The 18,452-nt window shown below is 39.3% G+C and overlaps 1 protein-coding gene across 1 annotated transcript; it reads right to left on the reverse strand.

Annotated features, from left to right (window-relative positions):
• Window positions 1-1,045: 1,045 nt before the first annotated feature.
• Window positions 1,046-3,193, reverse strand: LOC148864993 (11S globulin seed storage protein Ana o 2.0101-like). The gene is made up of 4 exons (XM_088975619.1): window positions 2,818-3,193; window positions 2,426-2,694; window positions 1,734-2,294; window positions 1,046-1,557 (listed from the first exon to the last, which is right to left on the reverse strand). The coding sequence occupies exons 1-4, from the start codon at window positions 3,155-3,157 to the stop codon at window positions 1,171-1,173; spliced, it is 1,557 nt and encodes a 518-aa protein (XP_088831745.1). The 5' UTR covers window positions 3,158-3,193; the 3' UTR covers window positions 1,046-1,170.
• Window positions 3,194-18,452: the final 15,259 nt, after the last annotated feature.

An 18,452-nucleotide genomic window follows, 5' to 3' on the forward strand; every position in this document is an offset into this window, starting at 1 on the left:
CCTTAATCAAACCTTTCTGCACTCACACCGCCGTGGCACCTTCCTCGAAAATGCCTAGTTCCGCCATCGCCTTATTTACATACCGGTTGTTTCGGGAGGGATTGGGGAAAATAACCACCCCTAATTTAACTATCAACTTCATTTTGTGCCACCCTCGTCCCCCCTCCCCCTCCTTTTAACATTCTGTCAGTCGAGAAAATAAGTAGTCACTTTTACTTAACAGGTGGATAATCTCACTGCACTAGATTTAGTGATATTGTGCTACTTAAGACTGTTTGGTGGCAATGCAAATAAACTTGTATGGCAGTGATGATTTGAATGTAACTTCTAACCTATTAGCTTATTTTGTTTGATTGCAGTACAAATAAAATAAATTAAGACATGAAGCAGATGCATCTCCTTGCGATCATATTAAAACGTTTTAATTATAAATAAAAAATCATCAAATAATATATATATATATATATATATATATAGGTTTTTAGAATAGGAGTCGTTTCCCAATTGAGAATTCCCGGCCCCTCCCTCTGAAATAAAATCTCATTTTTTATTCTAATTCCCTGTCTCAACCAAACAGACAATATGGGAATAGACCACTCCCATTTTGATTCCAATTCCGGCTATAAAGTAAACGGACCCTAATGACTCACTCATTCTCACCCCTACCCCATTAGCTTTGAGGGGCCCGAATCCGCTAATCTAAAGTTGACCCTTTAACAACTTGAACTTTCAAAAATCCAAATTCAACAGGCATATTTGTTCTGTTTTACGTGTTGATGCAACTCATATCAATTGGGTGTAGTAGAGACAAAGCAGAAGCGTTAACAACCCAACAAAAGTCAGTTTTTCTACATTAATTCTTTCTCTTATTGCTCGCCTTAGGGCCCAATTGCATCCAAGTTGAGAGTTCGATTTGGATGGTTTTTTCTTAATTGGCTTTTCGGAATTTTCATCGAACATAGCTTCTATTTCTTTTATGGAGCCTATACCTTGCAACGCCATAAACCAATGCAGGAAAGCCATCTGGAAGGGACACTGAATCCCATGTTCAAAGTTGAGGAATTTGTACTTTATTTATTATGGTTCTTAACATAATTAAAGCTCACGCACAGGGCCGGCTTATATTATTCCTAACCTACCTGCCTTTTGTTGGACAGTTGGACTCTTATTTCACATCAAATTAGCCGAACTCGACCTTGAAGACAAGACCCGTGTTTCCTGTCTATTGAACTTCAACCTCCTAGCTTCCTCTCTGGAAATCTGGTATGAGTTGGTGAGGACCTCTTCAGGCATGGCACGAATGACTGAATTTCTCCCGGCAAGAGTGCTTACCATTGCATTGTCGTTGGTCTTGAATGATACCCATTCGAACCCCTTCTCTCCAGCTTCTATAGCTATGGCAAAGTTTTGTGGAAGGATCAAGAGTTGATCACGACGAAGCTGGCCATTGTAGACTGCTTGTCCAGAGTTATCAACAACTTGAACCCGAGCATCTCCACTAAGAACATAGATGATGCCGTGTGCATTGATGTTCCAGTGAGGGGACAACATAGCATTCTGTGCAAATTATAGATCGAGGCCACAATTATATAAATTCAACAATTAATTAATGCAACAAAGAAGAAGAGAAACACACATACAAAGATACGAGAGACTGATCAGTAAGGAGAGAGAGAGAAAGAGAGAGAAAGAGAGAGGGAGAGAGAGAGAGAGAGAGAGAAGCTTATTGTAACCTGGTAGAGAGTTCCTCTCTCAGCACTGAGTTGGAGGGTCTGCAGAATTGGGAGGCTTTGACTATTGAGGATGGTGACGCGTCCTCCATATGGACTGTAGAAATCAGCATGCTTGGGTTTTTCAATGTTCTGTCTAAATCTCATGTTGCAAATCGCCTCCTCTACACCATTTGCACCCATTTGTTGTTCCTGCTCATATTCTTCGTCCTCTTCGCTAGAAGTTGGCATAATCATCCGAAGCTCTTTCTCAACATTAACAATTCCTCCCCTCTGATCATTTTCACCTTGTAGCTTTCTTGCCGTCTCCGTGCTTACACCGAAAGCTTGGGCCAACGTCTCAGTGTCAAAACCGCTGAAGATGTTAGCAGAGTTCTCTTGTCTGGCCTTCTGATCATGTTGGTATGACGACTTGCCTCCTTTTTGTTGTTGTCTTTGTTCTTGTGAAGAGCTCTGCTGCCCAGCCTTCTCACGCCTGGAGAAGGATTCACCACCTTGTTGTTGCTGCTGTTGCTGCTGCTCTTCTTCTTGTTGTTGTTGTGAGTTACCAGCAAGGTAAAATTGCTAAACATACACATCAAATGGTCAGTTGTAAGCAAATGATATTATTCTACTTTTTTTTATTATTTGTTTTTTGGATGAATAAGCAACCAATTTATGATTATAAGGCTGAATGAATGAGTTAGAATTTTTACTCTTTTTCTATCATCAAGCCGGTCGATGCTGTTGGCAATGTCAAAGATGCTAACAGCAACAAGGGGTGCATCGCCATTGTTGTACATCCAATGTGGAACCCCGTCTGGCACAGCAATCATGTCTCCTTGTTTCACGAATCTGATCTTCTGATGCTGATCCTGGAATCTCCGGCTTCTGTTTTCTTCTTCTTCTTCGGAATGTTGAGATTGCAGGAAGGATTGATATGTTTCGGGGCAACCAGGAATGGATAACCCTAAAACTCCCTTCCCTGTGCATGGATCAGAGGCTCATTAGTCACAGCACATGCATGTATGGATTCGAAACTGGAATATATAGTAACGAATGAAGATGCATGGTTTTAGATCAGCAGGAAGAGAAGGAGATAGCTTGCCTTCAACAATATATATGAGCCTGTGTGCATTGTAATACGAGGGCAAAGAGAGGCCCCTGGGTTGGATAGTAACACGAGAAGCAGCAACACCCGCACACTGAAATTGGTTGTTGTTTTCGTCCCATTCCTCAACGAAACCAGCCTCGGCCTCTCTCCGGCGAGAAGGTTCGAGGGCGTCCAAGTTGTCGACCTGGCACCTGTTTTGTTCTCCGCCCCGGAAGCGGCGGTGTGTTGGGGGATGGCCTTGCCATTGTCGCTGCCAGGTCTGAGCTAAACAAACATGACACAATACAAGAAGGCAAAGGCAAAGACAAATAGTAAACAGAGAAGACTTGGCCATTGTGTACAAGTTGTTGAGACGGGAAAGAGATGAATTGAGGTGAAGCGGCGAGAGGAATGGTTGGGTATTTATAGTGGGAATAAATGGATTAGTGTTTGACACCTTTCAGGTGATCACAGTGAGGCTGTTCAGGCACTCACCACACCATGCATGTCGTCACTACAGTATTGTGTGAACACATAGTAATAAATTTGATCAGGGCAGGTTCTAGGTGGCGATGTCCTTCAAGCAAGTGTAACCCACTCAGCTTGAACCTTGAGAAAGTCATTGGACTATTTCACCCTGATTCTCTTTATACAATAATGCAAAAATCCCTTTGAACATTGGCTTTTTATGGATTATTCGGAAAGTAATTTTATTGCTGTCCACAGCAACAAAATAAGAAAACATGTATTTTAATTGCTGTCCGCAGCAACAAAATATTCTCATAGATCATAATAAATAATTAATAAGAAGATAAGTTGTTTTATGAAAAACACTTCTCTGCACCTTTTGCACTCTCATAGTGAAAATATGAACTAATATAGAGGTTGAAGCTCCACCTATTAAACCTTGCCGCCCCAACTATATCGGGTTAGCTACATGAATTGTTAATTTTTTTTTTTTTGTAATTAAAATGCTCGTGTGATGTTCATTAAAATTGGTTAATGTGCAAAAATGGCAGCATCACATTTTTTATTTTTATCAGAACCTATTTTGGAAATATATAGCTCAAGCTAAATGGAAGTGTGTAACTACTTAAAACAAAAACATAGAGTTTGAAGAAAAGCCCAAGTGATCCTTACGGTTGGGCTGGTTGATATATTTATAATAACTTAATTTACAGGGAGTTTAAAAGATAAGTTTACAAAGAGATATACATAACAAGTAGGAGTGTGCTACGGCGTATATAAGATGTGATAGGTGTCACAATCGCTGAGTGGATCACTTGGACTCTTCTGTTCGCCCCTCCAAGCTGAGATGGGCGTCACGAACAGGCTGGTTGGACTCCATGGGCCATGCCTTCCAACGTCTCGGCCCTCGAGTTGATGACCTTGAAACAATATGTTTGTTTACTGGTGGTCAAGTCGAGTCGCTTTGCCTTGGCAAAGAAGATAAATTTCTGAGTTGTCCTATTATCCACCAAGGCTTAAGTTAGCCTCCCAGTGAAGGTGATGTCTACCTATTTAAATCCCTTGTGGGCTTTCCTAAGCCATGTAGATGGACTTATATTTTTACCATAGCATTTATGAGTAGTAAAGCACCTACTCATGGCAACGAGGGCATTGACTTTCTTTAACATGGGACAGTTGTTGGTTTAATGCATTTCATTCTTCCTTCCTTGTTACTGATTAACTAGACTATTTGGGCTGGCTACTTTTCGAATGGGAGTCAATTATGACTCTCCCCGACTCAAGCCATTGGAATGGGGGCTACTAGGCTAGTGGTCTGCTTCATCAAGCTTCTTTAAGTCAACATGTTGCTCTGCCACAGTCCACGAAGTTGAGAAGTTGAACAAGAGATCCTTGTCAAACACGTTGGAGATCTCAAGCATCAAGCTAACAATTATTGGACGTAGTCATGCAACGAACCTTCGGGCTTTAAATTCTTCATTTTCTTCCAATCAAGGTACTCAATGTTCTCAGGGTAAAATTGTCACTTGATCTCACACTTGAAATCAGCCCAAGTGGTGAGGGTACGTGTGTTGTGCTCAATGTCCTAACAACTCTTACACGACCATAACATTGCAATATTATTTAAATACATGGAGGGTATACATACCTGAATTTGGTCATCATGGAGGCCAGTTGTAGAAAAATACTGCTTAAGTTGCAACAAGAAGTTGTCAAGCTCTCAAGTGTCTCAAGCACCCGAGTATGGCATCGGTTATCGTATCTTAACATGTGTAGGACTTGGAGTAGACAAGGGGCCAGCAAAGTTGGCCATTACCCTTTTTATTGAGTGTTAACTTTCACCACTTATCTCGTCTAATTGTGCTTGTAAACAACACCATACATTAAAGGCTACTTTGGGAGGAACTAGCTACTCAATGTTGCAGCGTGTCATGAATCTCCCTCAGGGCTCCATTGAAAAGGCTTTCTATTTCCACCTACAATTACCTCGCAACGCAAGACATGTATGTCCATGCATTCCATCTGATCGATTGATTTATGTTGCTTGTTTGTTTTGGTTATACGGCCCTTTGGGGAGTGGCTCTTGGAGGATTCATCAATTGGAGCCTCATCGCTTATCGGTGTCGTGGGCTTGGGACAACAGATGTAGTATCTTGTCGGAAATGTCGGAGTTTCTCTTCCATGCCTCATGCTAGTTGAGGGATGATCAGCAAGGTCCAAGGGGGTTGAGGAGTTCCTGCTCTAATACCAACTATCACGGTGCTAGTCATCAAGGCCCCGTGTGGCACCCAAATGTGTCAAGTAAGCCTAATCGACAAATCAACAACACAAGAAAATGCAAAAAAAATGGCACACAAATTAGTCAAAAGGCTCTTTGTATGTCACTTGCAATGGCAAGCATAAGTACACAAATTCGTGTCGAAAGGACCTCATGTGTAACCTTTACACGTTCTGAAATCCTCTCAACTACCTACCTCCCCTCATATAGTAACTTTAACTTTTGGGGGAGAGACAAAAGGATACATCAAGGATGTTGAAAAATTATATTAATAATTAAAAAAATGCCATTGACATTTCCCCCATAAGAATTACATGCATAGCCCCACCGAAGACATAAACAACAAGCTGTAGGCACGATGGAGAGCACTTGATGGCGAGGTGAAGAGTTCACTTGTGACACTAAGCCATTCTCAAGCATTGTCCTTCCCATCCTAAATGTAACTCCAAGGAATTTCCCAAATTCCACCCTTTTTTTAATGAAACTAGGGTTATGATCATTAAGTTCTTCCCTGATATCCACAATAGGTCTGAGATCATAAGCCCTCTACGTTCAAGATCAGGGTTCCTTTTGGACCAGACTGGTATCTCATCAGAACTTTTCATCATTGACGATTCCGCACAAACACTAAATTATTATAATCTGTTTGTAAGCTCACATCACCTCCAACCATCAAACTAACTATGGCTGCATCATAAGCAATTAACTTCTGAATCGTAACCACTACATCTTCACAAAAGACCACTTGCAAGTGATTATTAATTCATCTTGCTTGAAAATTCCTTCACACAAGCCCATATGATTGTGCAGTGAACATTTGATGGGCCCAAATCAAATCTGAGACTCGCCTATGGAGGTGCAAATCGGAATGTGTCGGGCCAACCTGACACGATTTTATGGGCCACCCATCCTTTAGCGAGTCGTGCTGTATTGGTCCACGGCCCTTCATGGGTTGTGCTTGCCTCCTCGGGGATCCTTCATAGGTCAGACCTGGCACGATCAATGACACGAGCCTAGATGGGCCTGGGCCGGGTAGGCTATAGGCTGGTTTATGGACTTGTGTCAATCCAAGCCAGTCTTTTTTTGGCATTTCTATTACTTTTTCTTTTTCATTTTTTTCTAAGTGATACAAATTTTAGTAAAAATAAAAATTTAACAACACATACTTAACAAAATACAAAGTAGACAGCAAATTGGAAAGGAAAATTAAGAAATTTTATTTCATTTGAATTTAAACAATACAATGGAATATTGGAAATGGAATAAAATATAAAAATAAAAATAAAAAATCACGCTGGTATTAAATAAACAAATAATTAAATAAAATTGAAAAGCAAAATTTACAATAGCTTTAAATACAATCATTGAGTATACAAGAAAATTATTGACTTCACTATTTTCTTTAAGTAACACCTCCATCTCCTTGATCTTGATCATCATCTACTTCTGATGAAGCATCATGTGAAGTGTCATGCCCTTCTTTATCTTGTAGTCTAATTTTTTATAAATGACTTAAATAAAACAAAACAAAGAGAGAAAGGAGAAATACAATGGGGATCAAAATTCTGCCCTAGAGAAAAGGAGACTCAAAAACCTGAAAACAAAACCAGGTAAAACGAGACTCAAAATCTCACCCAACTCCACACAACAAAACAAACTGCTCATGAAGAAGAAAACCAACATCAAGAAAAATTTCTTGTGCTCTCCCTAGGATTAAGACTCTAGCCTACACACCTTGTAGCGACTGACATTCTAGCACGAAACCCGACCTCTATCACCCATGCTTTTGCCTCTAATCGACTTACCCTTCCTCAAATCTTCTTTAATTGAAGCATTGACCTAATAATGTACCAAACTTCTCAGCTTTCTTCTTCTAGGGAGGCCATCGAACTTGAACACTATGTCATCCTATTCGAGCAAAGCGTTTTCCTCTTGGTCATCCTTTTTTAACACTCCCTTCCTTTTCCCTTTCCCTATCTTTCCTCGACGCTAATTATAAACTTCACAGCGCTTCTCTTACCTGGGCTTCACCACCTATAAAGAATAGCGCACAAGTCATTGCCAGTTGGATTTCTCACTCGACTAGATTATACACAAAACTTTTGGCCTTTGGTTCTCTATCAACAAAATTCACGCACCGCTGCCCCCTTTTCTCTATGTCTAGAACAAGAGTAGCCGCCTCTTCTTCTACTTTTCTCCTACCCTATGACCCATGTCCTACGGGCGGTGGTCTCCACTTATCGTTTGGCACTGAAGTTCTCTACAGACTTCGGTGTGGGGGTAGCGCGGGGCGACCAGCTCGAGTCCCATAAGTGCTATGTCACCGCCATAAAGGGAAAGACCAAGGTGGCCGACGACCTCAAACTGGAGCGGTCCACAGAGCAAGGCGAAGAACGAGCTGCACCCACGAAAGAAACAGTCGTTGTTCCAACCTCAGCCGCAGACCTAGCTCGGATGCTTCAGATTGGTGCTTCCATCCAAGAACCTTTACGATCTGAGCTAGTAAGTTTTTTGCTTCAAAATTTAGATGTTTTTGCATGGTCTGCGACGGAGATGCCCGGTATAGACCCTAACCTTATAACTCACAAGCTGAATACTGATCCTATAGTTAGGCCCGTTAGATAGAAGAAACGCAACCTAGCCCCGAAGCACTGGAAAGCGGTCAACGAGGAAGTCGAGAAGCTCCTCGTAGCTGACTTCATAAGAGAAGTCCACTACCCGAGCTGGGTAGCTAACCCTGTTCTGGTAAAGAAGGCTAACGGCAAGTGGCGCATGTGCGTCGAATACACCGACCTAAACCGAGCTTGCCCGAAAGACTGCTTCCCGCTCCCTAGAATTGATCGCTTGGTGGATGCAACCTCAGGGCACAAATTGATGAGTTTCTTAGATCCCTATTCGGGCTATAACCAAATCAAGATGGACCCGGCGGACGAAGAAAAAACTGCCTTCATCACGGAGTTCAGTCTATACTGTTACAAGGTAATGCCCTTCAGGTTGAAAAACATAGGGGCAACCTTTCAAAGGCTTGTAAATAAGTTGCTTGTGCCACTAATTGGCAAAAAAGTAGAATGCTATGTAGACGACATGGTCGTCAAAACTCAATTTTTGCATGAATTAATACAAGACTTGCATTCTGTTTTTGAAATTTTGCGTAAGTTCAATATGAGATTGAACCCAAACAAGTGTGTATTCGGTGTGACCTCGAGTAAATTCCTACGATACATCGTTAACCGGCGCGGCATTAAAGCCAACCCAGATAAGATTAAGGTCATCTTAGATATGAGACCACCCCGGAAGTTGAAGGAGGTTCAGAGGTTGAATGGCCGCATAGCCGCCCTAAGCCACTTCATGTCCAAATCAGCGGACCGCTGCCTGCCATTCTTTAAGGTAATTAAGAGCAAAGGGTTCGAGTGGACCCAAGACTGTCAGCTCGCATTTTACGAGCTCAAGAAATACCTCGCAAGTATGCCAATCTTAACCCGGCCCGAGGAGGGCGATGTTTTAGAACTGTACCTCTCGGTGAGCGACGAAGTGGTCAGTTCGGTACTAATAAAGGAAGTAGATCGGGTCCAGCAACCCATCTATTATGTAAGTAAAGTATTGCAAGGAGCAAAGATGAGATATCCGGAGATTAGACCTGTTCATGGGTCGGGTGGCCCGACGGGCCGGCCCAGTCACCGGACGGGCTTGAACAGGTATATAGGCCCGTGGGCTTAACCTCGGGCCAAAAAGCCCGGCCTGTAATAAATTTGAGCCGAGCTCGGGATTTGCCAAAATAGCCCAACCCGACCTATAAATAAACCTAAAAACCCTAGTTGAATACCCCTCTTTTTTTCACCTCTTTCCCTTCTTTCTCCAACCAAATTCTTCTTCTCCACATCCTCTTTCCCTTATTTATATATATTTTTAATATAAATAAATTTTGAATTTATATATATTTTTAATGTAAATAAATTCTGATTTATATTGATTATTGAATAGGGAAATTTTCTAATTTTTTTTATTAGGTCGGGCTTCGGGCTCAGGCTCGGGCTTTGGGCTTTTTATTAAAGTCGGGCTTGGGCTCGGGCCTAACATATTTCTGTTAATGAAGAGTAAAAGCCCGGCCCGAACCCGGTCCAACCTGGCCCATGAATAGGTCTACCGGAGATAGAGAAGCTAGCATACGCACTAGTAATTGTAGCTCAGAAGCTCCACCCGTACTTTCAAGCTCACACTGTTATCGTCCTCATCGATAAACCTCTGAGGCAAGTCTTACTTAAGCCTGAGGTCTCTGGTCGGTTGACGAAGTGGGCCATTGAGCTCAGCGAGTACGACCTCCAGTACAAGCCGTGAACTGCCATTAATGCTGAAGCCTTAGTAGATTTCATCGCCAAGTGCACATTCAATTCCGAAATTGCCAGGCTGGTTGAGCACAAGGTCCCCAGTTCGGCCGAGCCCGAAGCTCCCAGGCCGGTTGAGTCCGAGCCCCATGAGGTAGCAGCCAGTGTGGCATCTCTCCTAGTTCGGCCAAGAGCGAGCTGGGATGAGGAGCCCTGGATCCTTCACGTAGATGGCTCCTCGAACCAATAGGGCAGCGGAGCCGAAATAGTCCTACGCTGTGACTAGAAGTATACAGTGATCAAACGAACGAAGATGAGTTGCGTACCAACCTCGATCTACTCAACGAAGTAAGGGACCTCACGTACATCAGGACCGCAGCCTACCAGCAGAGAGTAGCTTGGTACTATAATGCCAGGGTCAAGAAGCGTAACCTCCGCGTTGGTGACCTGGTCTTTCATAAAGTCATGGTACCTGAGCCCGGCATTGGCAAGATCAGGTCCAACTGGGAAGGGCCTTACCAAGTGAAACGAGTGCTCGGGGAAGGAACGTACGAGCTCGAGACCCTCGAAACAAAACAAGTACCTCGGGCATGGAATATTGTCAACTTAAGACAATACTATCTGTAACAACTAAGTAGGCCACGAGCCACTCCCCAAGCCTAAGGTCCAAAATACCGAGCTAACATGACTCGGCGCAATAAGACCCAGTCGTCTCCATGACATGGGCGAACTTCAAGGGCAGACCACAAGTCACCTCCCAGCTTACGGGCTAAGGCAACGAGCTAACCAACACCTCGACACTACATAAAATCTAGCCTCCTTAACAGCATAGGCTAAGTACCCTAAATACCCAAGGCATAGGCAGCTCAGGTGTAAACCCTACGGCGTGTAGTCCGCCCTGGTGTATCATAGGTTGAACTCGATAGGGACAATAGATGTCCACCTAACCCAGATGAAGACAGGTCGGGCATATGCCCTACTATGTCACGCACCTCGTTGTTCCCTATCACATCACCCATACTAAGTATTAGGAAACAATTCGGGGTGATGGCAGTTAAGGAACACCCACTTCGGGAATTAAACTCGATAAGTTAACAGCTTGGGGTGAGACAATCATTTCGGAAAAAGTAAATTGCACAAACACTTGGCAAAAAATATTCCTTCATTACATAAGCTCCATTACATAAATTTCATTACCTAACTATGTTCAGTACAAAAGAGAAGAAAATTGAGCACACAGGCCCAGTACAAAGGAGAAGGAATTCGAGCTCACAGGCTCAGAATACAAGGAGCACCTGACTATTTGGGAGGCTCATCAACCTTACTCGGGGCTTCTTCAGGGGTCCCCTCGGAAGAATCAGTCAGATTGGTAGCGTCAACCTCCCCATTGCCGCCATCATCTTCAGAGTCTGGGTCATCCACGGCCTGGCATGCCATGTCATCCGTGATGTTGAAAGAAGTGAAGGCACTTATATCCAGGTTAGGATAGGCATGCCTTATCCACCACCGGCTGAGCTTGAACCCCCTACGGTAGGCCTTTGACATTACGTTATCAAACCTCGACGACTTGACGTAGTTGATGATGGACTGAACCTTGGTTTGCTTCAGAGCATCGTCGAAGATCTCCATCTTCTCCTTAATATCGGCCTTAAGAGGCTCCACCTCGTGCTCCAAGGCCTCCTTGGTTCCCTTGAGGGCCTGCATCTCGAGCTACGAAGCCTTCTGGGCCATTTTGAGGCTTTCCACCTCGAGCTTCAGGGATTCCTGACCAACTCGGAGCCTATTCACCTTGGCCTTTAGCCTGTCTCATTCACGGGCCAGCTCCTACCTCTCTAATGCCAAGGCATCATTCAGGCTCCTCTAAGCGGCGACAACACTCTCCAACTGATGGACCTTGTCCTGTGTTGCCTTCAACTCGGCATGAGCCACGTGGGATGACTCCTCAGCAGCCAAAGCACGCCTCAGGTGTTTGTCAGATTGGAAAGTCAAGGCGTGCACAGTAGTGTTCGCCTAGCAGAAGGAAACTGGTCAGTACAAAAAAAAAAGGATAGAGTGTTGGCTCACGGAATACGAACTTACTACCATGATGTGGTTTGCAGCGCAGCCCCCGAGTTGACCTGGGGAGAGTTCGGCCCAACTCACAACCTCTGCATTGATGACGCCCCTCTTACTTCGGTCGAGGCTAACCTCGGGATCCAAGATGGACTCCTCCTCCTCTCCAGTCCCGGAACTAGACGTTGTCACATCTGTAGCACGGTGAGCCGACTCTTCGGTGGCCTCAGCAGCTGCCCCAGCAAAACTCGGAGCCTTAGCGGCAGCCCCGGCTGGCTCGTCCACCAACCCCTCCGCAGCCTCAGGCTTTTGGGGTGGAAAATTACCCTCCAGATCTATCACTGGAGGGGGCTCAGGGGTGGGAACCCGAGGATGATCGGGCTTGAGGGAAGGAGCCATCGGCGACTCCACAGAACCTTCTTGGCAGCCCGCTTCTTCCTCTTTTTCATTTGGTTGAGGAGCCTAGGAGCCATAATCCTTTCTTTCTCGTCCATGGGACCTGCAACAAAGTTGGCGTCAGTAAACCCGAAGACACCAAGCAAATAAAAGCAAAGCACCAAAAGATAGAAATGGACCTTGGAAAACCCAAAGGTCTTTTCTCTCTAATAGTGTGCAGCTTTATTAATCTAATCAAGATAAGTAATGATTTTTTTTTTTATATTTTTAAAACAAAAGAAAATGCAAAAAATGCAAAAAGTTCAAAAAATAAATAAATAGCTTATCTCAAAGCAAAGACATGCTAACATGAACCATCCAATTTTATTTCATACTAGTGGGTCCCATGAGATGCACATAATGGAGCACTCATCCATTTCCCTTGCACCTAGGGGTAGATTTGAGCTGAGTCGAGCCAGCTCATAGGAATAGTATCAAGCTATAGCTTGAGCTTGAGCTTAATTCAAGCTAGAGACTTGAGCTCGACTTGGTTCATAGCTCGCAAGTTCGAGCTCAAGCCGAGGTTTTCACGAGTCGAGTTCGAATATGTATAAATTTATTTTTTTTTGAAACATAAAAATTATATGTATAAAATTATATTTTTAATTTTTAAACAAATAATTAAGAATTATAAAAATATTTTATATTTTATATACAAAAAATAATTATAAAATTATTTATATATATTTATATGTATGTATGTATGTATGCGTGTGTATGTATGTATATAATAAAAATTATTTATTTAATACGAGGCTTGCGAGCCTCACGAGACGAGCTTCATTGGCCTCGAGCTCAGCTCGATTCGCAAACGAGCCTATGTATCGGGCTTGAATTCAGCTCAAAGCTTAGATTAAACCGAGTTGAGCTTTTCACGAGCTAAGCTCAAATAGCTCGTGGCCACCCCTACTTGCACCCGTAGTCAAGACACTCTACCCCATCCCTGCCCCATCCTCGGTGGTGGGGCGGGTTCGAGGCGAGGCACCCATTCCTTGTCGGGAACGGGGAATCCCCAAAATTTCCCCATCTTGATGCAACAACCTAAAAATAATTTAATTTGTGGATATTCTACAAATAGGATTATGGGAATTTGGAGGTATTTTAGGAATTGAATTATGACAATTTGGGGGTATTTTATAAATGGAATTTTGTGATCCTAGGATTATAAGAGTATGAATAAAACATAAAAATGTTCAAAAAATCAATATTAAATCTACTAACATTTTAATTACTAATTTACTATCAGGTTTGGGGAATTATATGCAAACCCCATCCTTTATTTGGAGCAAAACTATTTTCCCCGTCCCACCCAGTCTCTTCTCATTCCTAATTAAAATTTGAGAAAACTTGCCTCATTCGGGGTGGGGCAAGGTAAGGCCCTAGTTTTATAGAGAAAATTTCCATCCCTATAATTATAATAATTTTCTATAAATAATTAACTAACAGAACATTAAATAACAATAAATTACAACATGTTATGATAATTTCCAAAAATTATTGAAATTGTTGTTGATTAGAAAAAAAAAATGTACAATAAATTAGTATTTATAATAACAATAAATTAATGTGAGTTAATGTATATTATTTACTTTTTAAGCCTAAATTATTTACTATTAATCAAAGTAATGTAATTATGGTAAATTACCTTAATTTTAATTAAAAGTAAATCATTTGTTGTTAATTAATGTAAAACCAAGTATTACTAAAGTCAACCAAGTGGTCTAGACCAGTGTGAATAGATTTAATAAATTTTATAAATTATTTTATAGTTATTTATTAAAATAATAACAATGGTTTGCTATTTGAATAAATATGAAACAATTTTTGATAGATTATTTTCCTAAAATTTTTAATAATTATTTAGTTGAATAATAATAATGGACTATTATTTAAATAGTTTTGGATAATTGTTTTCATAGATTAATTTCCTAATTTTTTAGTTATTATTTATTTAAAAAATTACGGATTATTAGCTAATGAGTTTCCCTGAATTTTGTGATAATTGTTAACTATAACTCTTGATTTTGTAGAAATTAGTAAAATACGCCAATTAGTAATATCTTTTCTGAATAAATAATTGTTGTACAAATTTAATGAAAATTTATTAAATTACAATGATTATTTTAAATTATGCTAAACATTAAAAAATTGAACATTTATTAACTAACCAAAGGTTAGTTTTCAGTAATCGTTGGTGAGTTTTGAGTGACCAACTCCCTAACCTGATCGACCAAATCATTTGATTAGCTAAATGATGTCCAACCAAACTGAATTGTCTAGTGAACACTCCTAATTCTGCTAAATTAGTAGTCTAATTTCTAACAAATAACAATAGTTTAGTCTCCAATAATTATCGACTTTTAAAATATCTCTAAGTTTTTCCTCATATTCTTATAATCCTAGGATCCCACAATTCCATTTATAAAATACCCCCAAATTGTCATAATCCAATTCCTAAAACACCCAAAATTCTCATAATCCTATTTGTAAAATATTCACAAATTATATTATTTTTATGTGATTGCCTTGAGGTGGGGACAATTTCAGGATTCCCCATCTCTAATGGGAATGGGTGCCTCTCCTCTAACCTGCCCCGCCACTGGGGATCGGGTAGCACATCTCGTGCATCACATGGGACCCCGCTAGTTACTTTTGTACTTTTGATAATTTTTTAAAAGTTATATAACATGATTTTGTTATTTAATCTTTTTTTTGTTCTTGAAATAATATAAAAGATATGATTTATTTATTAATATTTTGATATTTAAAGTATTTAAAGATTAGTTGTTTACAATATTATTTAATTATTTAAATAATACCATTATTTAAAATTACAAAATATTATTTATTTATTAAATTTAGTAATCCATGAAATTATAATTTATACTATTCTTTCATAATTTTGTTTTTGATTCTATAAAATATAAAATTGTTATTAATTCAAAAGTTATGAAATCTATAATAATTATTATTATTCTACTCTTTTTTTTTTAATTTTTACATAATTTTGTTATTTTAACTATTTAAAATTTAGCTATGTTAAATTTTTCATTATTTTGATATTTAAATAATATGTAAAATATTTAATCTTTTTATTTAATTTAAAGTTATTATGTAATTTTAAATATTTTGTTAAATAATTATTTATCCATTTTTAATATTTTGTTATTTAAATGTTATTTATTTTTTTTAAATATTATTTATTTATTACATTGAATAATCCATAAAATTATAATTTATATTGTTATATTATTAAACCTATTATAATTACATTTTGTGTTTTTAATAAATATTTTAAAGTTATTACATAATTTTATTATAATATTTAAATAATTGTTAAATGTTTTAATTAAAACTTTCTTTAGATAGATATAGATGAAAAGTGAGGAAAATGATAAATAGGAATTAGAGATAATTTAGAAGATAAATAGGAGTTTGGGAGAGATAGAGATAATTTAGGAGCAAGTGAGGGATAGTTAGTTTCCTAGTGCTTCTAGAGGGAATCTTGCACCCTCTAGAATTACTCGGTATGGGTAATGGAGCAAGGAGAGGGCTGCTGACATGGCAAACTCTACTTTAGTATGTGTGTGTGTGTGTGTGTGTGTGTGTGATGTAATCTCCAATTAAGAGAAGAAAATTTTGCATCAGTTTTTTATATGTAAAATTTCTACTACCATTGGCAACAAATGATCAAAAATGTAAATTTTGCAGCAAGAGGCAAGATTGCAAATTAATGATAGTTATAAACAAACATATGCAAATCTGAACCAGATACAATTAATATCCAGTTTAGATTTGCATGTCAAAGAAACAAATAGTGCAAGGTTGAAAAATACAAATGCAAAAAGTGCTTCCCTTATGGAAGAATCAAATCAAATTTATTAGTAATTGATAGTTTATATTACAAAACCAGCAAAGGTAATCGGAATCGGACCATACAACAATTTGATATTAGTAATCATAATGAATAAAACTATGTCAAACTCATTGGAATCAGCTTAAAGAATACTCTGCCATTCCACTGTGTAGGCCTTGAGGGCCACATCTTCTGTTTAGTAACCGAACCAAATGTTGTTAGCAGTAGCTAAGCGTCCAGCCATCTTGAAAACAAGGGATAAAACTAAGGGTAAATTACATATAGGTATCCTGTACTTTGATGTTAGTGACAGATAGGTATCCTGAACTTTTAATTGCAACATTCAAGTGCCTTGAACTCCCAAAAATAGGCACTTGGGTCCATCTGTTAGTATTCCGTCAGTTAAACATTATATAATGTCAAAAATACCCTTCTTGTGTATTTTTAAGATCATTCTACAGATTTAGTGAGTGAAATCATCACTAAAGAATGCCGTCATCGGAAAATTTGAATATGTTATTTGCTGTCCATGTGAGAATGTCATCGGGGCAACATTCAATTACCTAAGAATGATCTAAAAAATACACGAAAAGAGTATTTTTTGCATTATGTAATGTTTAACTGTCGGTATACTAACAGATGGACGTATATGTCTATTTTTGAAAGTTCAGGATACTCAAGTGTTGCAATTGAAAGTTCAGAATACGTATTTGTCACTATCCCCAAAGTACAGGGTGCCTATCTATAATTTACTCTAAAACTAATTATTCCTTGTTGAAGGATGGGATTACTAATGATTGAAGGGAGCCTCATCCATTGAAACAAAACTTTGTGACTAACTGGTCTCCACCATAAGGGGTGATTCTTCAGAACATGACCAAAATGGTGAGAGTGATAGAAACATATTTGGACAAGGCAATGTTACCATGTTTGCTCACCATTTATTGCAGAGGTGTAGTCCCTCGCTCTATTGGAAAAGCAGGTGTATTGTGCAGTAGTCCATTACAATTTTTAGGTGAGAGAAGGTAGAGTCGCCAAGCCCATCTAGACAACCAGAGTGGAATCAAGATCGGCTGTATAGTCTGCTACAAAAAGTGGATCAGTACTTCCCTTCCTTGAGTGCCCTATTAGAAACCGAACATTATTTGCAACACCACGATGGGTCAACGAGATTCTCAGCTCTGCTGCTATCCTTGAGGCAGCAATGATAATACATGAATAAATAATAAAGACAGAGATCAAATTTGCATTCTCACTAACAGTTTCAATTCCTTTAGGAGAGACAATCTTACTCTAGTGTACCTGGAACCAAGGTTCTAAACGCCGGCCTGTGTTGGTATAATTTTTTAAGTTTTATTTATTTATTTTTTAAATTGGCTCAGAGGGATCGGTTTCAGGTTCGATTACCCTCTGAACCGGTGGCTGACCCGATACAACCCCTAGAGGGGCGTATCCATAAGCCATCGGTACGATACGTATCAGCCAATATGGGCTGATACGGGCTGATACGTATCGATACTTTGAACCTTACCTAGAACAACAGTTATTTGAATCCCTTGTTGTTGCAAAAAAATCCATTTCTTCTCCACCCCTTCCAAATACATATAATTAATAAACCCACACAAAATTTCAGAGGACACCCTCTCCGAGAATTCATAGTATTTCCAAACTAAGGCCATATTTGGGAGTGCTTAAAGATAAGTGTTTATTTAAAATAAGTATTTATTTGGGACATTAAGCACTTATTGGTATTTGAGAAATAAGCCTAAAATAACTATTTATTTTAAAAATAAGAACTTATTTTCTAAGCCCAAATTTCCAACTTTTTTTCAAGTGCTTATACAATAAACAATTAAACACACTCAATTTTTACTTTCAAAATTATCTCTAATTGAATTTTAAAATACCACATAAAATTATCCCTAGTTGAACTTTATAAAAGTACTTTTATGAAAGCACTTTTACGAAAGCATTTTAACAAAAGCACTTTTATGAATGCACTTTTACGAAAGCACTTTTATAAAAGTACTTTTATGAAAGCATTTTTACAAAATCACTTTTATAGAAGTACTTTTATGAAAGCACTTTTACGAAAGTACTTTTATGAAAGCACTTTATAAAAGTACCTTAAAAGTGCTTTCATAAAAATACTTTCGTAAAAGTGTTTTCATAAATATACTTTCATAAAAGTGCTTTCATAAAAGTATTTTCATAAAAATGATACGATAATCCTAGAACA

The sequence above is a fragment of the Nelumbo lutea genome, chromosome 3 (genome assembly GCF_056320005.1).
Source record: "Nelumbo lutea isolate HS-2025 chromosome 3, American lotus-T2T, whole genome shotgun sequence".
Taxonomy (NCBI): Eukaryota; Viridiplantae; Streptophyta; class Magnoliopsida; order Proteales; family Nelumbonaceae; genus Nelumbo; species Nelumbo lutea.